Source organism: Hakea prostrata, chromosome 7 (genome assembly GCF_041222555.1).
Source record: "Hakea prostrata isolate BN-2017 chromosome 7, UWA_Hpros_2, whole genome shotgun sequence".
Classification (NCBI taxonomy): Eukaryota; Viridiplantae; Streptophyta; class Magnoliopsida; order Proteales; family Proteaceae; genus Hakea; species Hakea prostrata.
The window spans coordinates 37,919,588-37,925,082 of record NC_142606.1 but is presented as its reverse complement, the minus strand read 5'-3'; the positions used below and the strand labels follow the sequence as shown (position 1 = coordinate 37,925,082).

The 5,495-nt window shown below is 39.3% G+C and overlaps 1 protein-coding gene across 1 annotated transcript; it reads right to left on the bottom strand.

Moving 5' to 3' along the window:
* Positions 1–337: 337 nt before the first annotated feature.
* On the bottom strand, positions 338–2,308 carry LOC149011042 (protein DETOXIFICATION 40-like). The gene is made up of 5 exons (XM_089162553.1): positions 1,934–2,308; positions 1,742–1,846; positions 1,517–1,680; positions 568–728; positions 338–477 (listed from the first exon to the last, which is right to left on the bottom strand). Exons 1-5 carry the CDS (start codon positions 2,306–2,308, stop codon positions 338–340), a joined length of 945 nt encoding a protein of 314 aa, XP_089018679.1.
* Between the last annotated feature and the right edge of the window lie 3,187 nt (positions 2,309–5,495).

Here is a 5,495-nt window from a genome sequence, read left to right as displayed (position 1 = left end):
GGGATAAATTTTATTAGTAAAAACAAAATTTGTTCTCAGGAAGCCATATTCTAATGCTGGACCTAAAACCATACCATTGAATTATCTAATAAAAGAAAGCTCACTATAATCAATCCTCCCTCCATCCAATCAAAAAATTACAAATGGTAGTTGTAAGACTAATCAAAATGTAAGGACAGGGGTAAAGAAAAAAGTATCAAATAGAAACCCAAGAAACTCATGATATACAACCATAGAGTTTAGTATCTTAGCATCAATGGGTTCATCTCCCAAATCAATAACATCCATATTTTCTCTGATACATTATAGGGCAGCTTCAGTACATAGAGCAGCAAGATCAGATGTCTTGAGAGAATGGTCTAATTGGCTTGGAAGCTGAATCCAAAGCAACTTCAGGGTTTTCCAGCAAACCAGCAGGAATAACAAGTATTTGCATATACCAAGTCTCCAAGCAAAGCATCACAGCAGATGAAAGAACTTTGGCAACTCAGAAAAAGCTTGCACTGTAAACCCTTTACATGTGTGCTTACATCTCTCACTCGTCACAATATATACAAACTGAGTTACCACAATCAACCACCATGAAAAACTTAACACTAACAAAGCCCCTAAAATCTCCACACCCAATTTGTAAACTGCTAGTTGTTGCGTCTAAACCTTCTTCAAGAGCCGGATACTTGGATAACCACCTTAAAACCTCTACAGCCAAATAGGAATAGTTGAGATGCCTGTACTCACAAAGAAAACAAGAACGGGCCGGCCAAGTTTTGGCCGGGGAACCGCCTTCGACGCCCAAGTTAGTCTCGGCAAGAATAGAAGACCTTGAGAGAGTTCTCAAGGCGTAGTGAATAATGGTTAGATGAATCTCGTACCTTTCTCCGTGTAGGATGAAGGTTTATATAGAGGATACCTGGAGGTGGCGTCTCCTTGTATTTCGCCTATTCTATTGAAGAGTGGGCAAGAGATCTAAGGAAGCACACTCCCTTCTTTATCGGACCTAATAGAGCCATTATTCGCTTATCCATCTTCTCAAATCTCGGAACGGATATGTTGAGTAGTTATCTGTAAGTGACCCTTTTGACTTGGTCGTCTCAACGTCACTCTTGCTATCAAAGATCTTCTCATATTTCGTACTATTCTCAAACACGGCTCCTGAGGGGTTAACGCACCTGCCCGAGTGGGTATGTGTTCTCTCCTCAAAAGGGTTTTCTGAGTCTCCCGAGGGAAGGGAACACACTTACCCGAATGGGTGTGTGTTCTCCCGAGGGGGTTCTTTGATCCTCCCGAGTGAAGGGAACATACTTGCCCAAGCGGGGGTGTGCGTCCCTTCCGAGGGGCTACCTGAGCCTCCTGGGGGAGGGGGACACACCTACCCGAGTGGAGGTGTGTGTCTCTCCCGATGGGCTACCTGAGCCTCCTGGGGGAGGGGGACACACCTACCCGAGTGGAGGTGTGTGTCTCTCCCGAGGGGCTCCTCGGGCTATATGTTCTCCACAACACTAGCCAACTCAGTAACAGATGCAGAGCTAGTGTTGCAATGGATATGTAAGCACTAGGAGTAACTATGCTCTGTGCTTGCAAGAACTTCTGGATAGGGAAATTGGCTGCATAAGCGAATATCTGAGGAATTAATCCATAGACGAAAACCGCTGCAGCAGATGCAATCACGGGAGATTGAACCTATAAGGATCAAGATAGGCTTGGAGAAAATGTAAATCATCATGAGAGAAATCCCAGTTGCCATGAGAAGAATTGTTGATCTTTGCATGTAGATTCCCAACATTTCATACTTCGAAGCTCCATACGCTTGTCCACATAATGTCTCCACTGCACTTCCCATTCCTAGCTGTTCCAATCAACACTTATTATTCAGTTTTTTCTATCTATAAGAAACAGAGAACTCAGAAATCTGTGTGAATTTATACATATATACCATGAGGCCATAGGTGAGGACTTGAATTCCTGTGTTGCCAAGTGAAGCAGCAGCAAGTTCAAGGTCGCCAAGATGGCCTGAGGTGATCTGGGTTGACATGGATATGAAATAATTAACCATGTAAACAGCCACAGCAGGGGCAGCAAGGTGGAAGAGGAGTTTCAGTTCGATTGAAGTGGCCAATTGGAGACGCTTCAACTGTGGTAGTAGCGTGTCACTGATTACTCTCTCTAATTGATCACTTGGTTGATGACTAAGCTTTGATGATGTTCTTGGTATTGATGGTAGTGGCGATTTTGGTAGAGACTTATCGCTTGCTAAATTAAGGAGAGGTTGATGTATTTCTTCTTGATCTTGTTGGTGAACACCTTCCATGTTGGAGGAGACGAATTCTATTCAGAGAGGAAATTTGAAGAATAAGAAGATTCAAACATGAACCTTATGTGAGTGAACGGCTTATAACAGCAGACACCATTTATAGAAAGACAGAAGGAACTGAAGAGGTATAAAGCAGAATTGGGAAAATCAGATGTCTTGAGAGAGAGTGGTCTAATTGGCTTGGAAGCTGAACCTTGGTTGGGTGACTTATTCGGGAATCAGGCCTTTTCAAGTATAAGATAAGATTTAGTTTGATGGGTATGTTATACAGAACATGGGAAAACAAAAGGTGTGTACGTGAATATGAAGGAGCCAAGTATCTGAAAACCAGATTGGAGAGGGAAGTAGCAGCGATCAGTTAAGGGTTTGGTTACCAAACCTCAAAATGAAGTAATTTATGTTGGGTAAACTGTGATGATCTAAAGACTAAATTGGTGAAACAAGCGTTGTTGCAGGGTATAAAAGAAATGATAGCTTATCTCTAACTTGAAGTAAATTGATGGGAATTTAAGAACTCTAGAACCAAGACTAAATTGGTGAAAAAAGTGTTATTGCAGGGTATAAAAGAAATGATAGCTTATCTCTAACTTGAAGTAAATTGAAGGGAATCTAAGATGAATTCCAGAACCAAGATTAGGAAGAAGTGGCATGATGCAAATAATCTTAACAAAAACAAAAGAGTATCATAAGGTAGATGCAAATAACCTTCAATTTCTATGGATTCTGCAGTTCAACTCTAGCAAGGACCTCAACGGCTTCCACTATAAGTTGTACAAATAAAATGTCAACAATTTATAACATAAACAAACAAAGAATTCTTTGATGTCACTTATAAATGGATTTTAACAATTTGATGTGAGGTTGGGACACATGTCACACATCTACAAGGAAATGGATGGTCATTTCTGACAAAGAAATAGACTGGATAAATTTCCCTCACCCTCGGGAGCCACTTTTTCCTAGGCCTGAGCAGCAAAAGTATTAACTTCCTTTGGGCCCCCCACGCACCTCAGTTTGATCAGGTGGTGAAGGGGGCAAGTTAGCAACTTTAGGAGGGGTGGAGTGCTCTAGTCAGCCGTCCCCCTTTAGGTGTTCTTCCTTGGTGCTAGGAATGTCAACGGTGCGGTTTGGGGCGATTTCGGGCCGGTTTAGGTTTGGTGCGGTTTGGGTTCGAGCTAACTAACAATTTGGGTTAATGGTCTATACTAGGGTTGACTAACGGTTTGGGCTAACAATTTATAATATGCAAGAAAAGAACAAAAAGAAATAATTGAGCATCCTGCAACAAGAGCCAAAATTGCTATTGATCAATTCCCATTAAAAAATGAAAAGTCATTCTTACACTATAGAAATTTCATCCACCTTACAGAAATCAAGAACTCAGTAAATAGTAAACATAGAAATTGCAAGTTCATTCCTTAGGCTCCACCGGATAGTCCTGAAACAAATTTTCAAACTAAAAACCCTTTTAAATTCCAACTTGTGCTATGATTGATTGTCTTGAAATTGGGTTCTTATTTTGTGAGAATGTTGATTTTTTTCCCCTTCTATAAAATCCATCTCTTTTTGGGTTGGTATGTAACTTGATAATGCAAATAAATACCTCTGGATTGGATAAATATTTACTCAATTTAAACAAACTTGGTACATTCAATTAGACATTCAAGCATAATCCTTTTAATTGTCTTTACAAGTAGTAGAATACCATTTAATTTTTGAATTCATGCTCAATTTTTTGATAATCTATACCAACTACCTAGTGGTAATATGATGATTCAAATAATATATAATGTAAAACTATAAAACGGGTTGCGGTTTGGGTTCGGGTTGGTGCAGGCTCTACCACCCTCAGCCCAAACAAAGCCCATTAAGGTTCGGTATGGCCTGTTTGGGCTATAACTGGCCGGTGCGGTTCGGGCTGCAAATTGACACCCCTACTTGGTGCAGATGAGGAACTATCTTTTGCACCCTTTTTCCTCTAGTCTTCCTCCCGAAGGCCTCCTCAACGTTCTTCTTTTTCCCTTCTTCCTTCCTCTTCTCTTTTTTGCCTTCTCTCTTTAGACTCTTCTTACCTCCTCTCTTTCTCTACTTTCTTCCTCCCTTCCTCTCCTCTCCTACCCTCTTCCCTCCTTTGTCTTCCTCTTCCTCTCTTCAGCCTCATACTTTAATTGGCCTTCCTTTTGCCTTTCCTAAACCCTCTCCCTCTCCTCAATAAGTCCACTTTGCATCTTAGCTAGTGAAATCTAGAAACACAGCACATAACAAGGCAAACTGGTCAATAGTTATGTGTAAGATATTAAATGAAAAGAAAGTACAAAAATTCATCTGGAAGGAGGTCAATGGGGCTCATCATCTAGAATTCGAGCATCAAGAACAATAGTTTGTAGTAGGAACTGAGCAGAAGAAGAAGTTGGCTGGTTGTCCACTGCTTGTTGCAAGGAGGCATTGTACCCTCAGCAAAAATCTTGTGTTCTTTACGACCCTCATCAGTAAGGTTGGACGTCTTAGAAAAATGGTACCAACCGGATAGGTTACTCTTCTTTGACATAAAGTAATTTTAGCATTTTTTGAACAAAATTCTGGAAACAATTGAGCCTCCAATTGTTGGGTGTAGCCTAGCTAGGATTGATCTAGTAGTGGTTCTTAATAGCTTTTGTCACATCCCACCAGCCGGTATCGAATCCTCCAGCATGCCCGTGAGAGTGATCCACAGTCACAAGATCAGGTTTACTATATAATCATAACCATTCCACACAATAACTTATCATTGAGCAAGAATAAACAATAAACTTACATATTGAAAATGAACCTCGTCAAAAAAAGGAATCTCAAGGAACTTCAAGACTAGACATAACGTCAAAATGAAAATGGTTACATCTTCCAAGTGTACTTAATTAAATATAAATCACAAAATTAAATGTTTCGGTGTCTCTAAAAGTAATGATCTTCCTAAGCAAAGGGTTGAGTGCCGCATGAATACTCCAAACATACACACGAGTCACTGTGTATATCGATATCCTCGTGATATATATATATATATATATATATATATATATATATATATATATATATATATATATATATATATATATATATATATATATATATATATATATATATATATATATATATATATATATATATATATATATATATTATATATATATATATATATATATATATA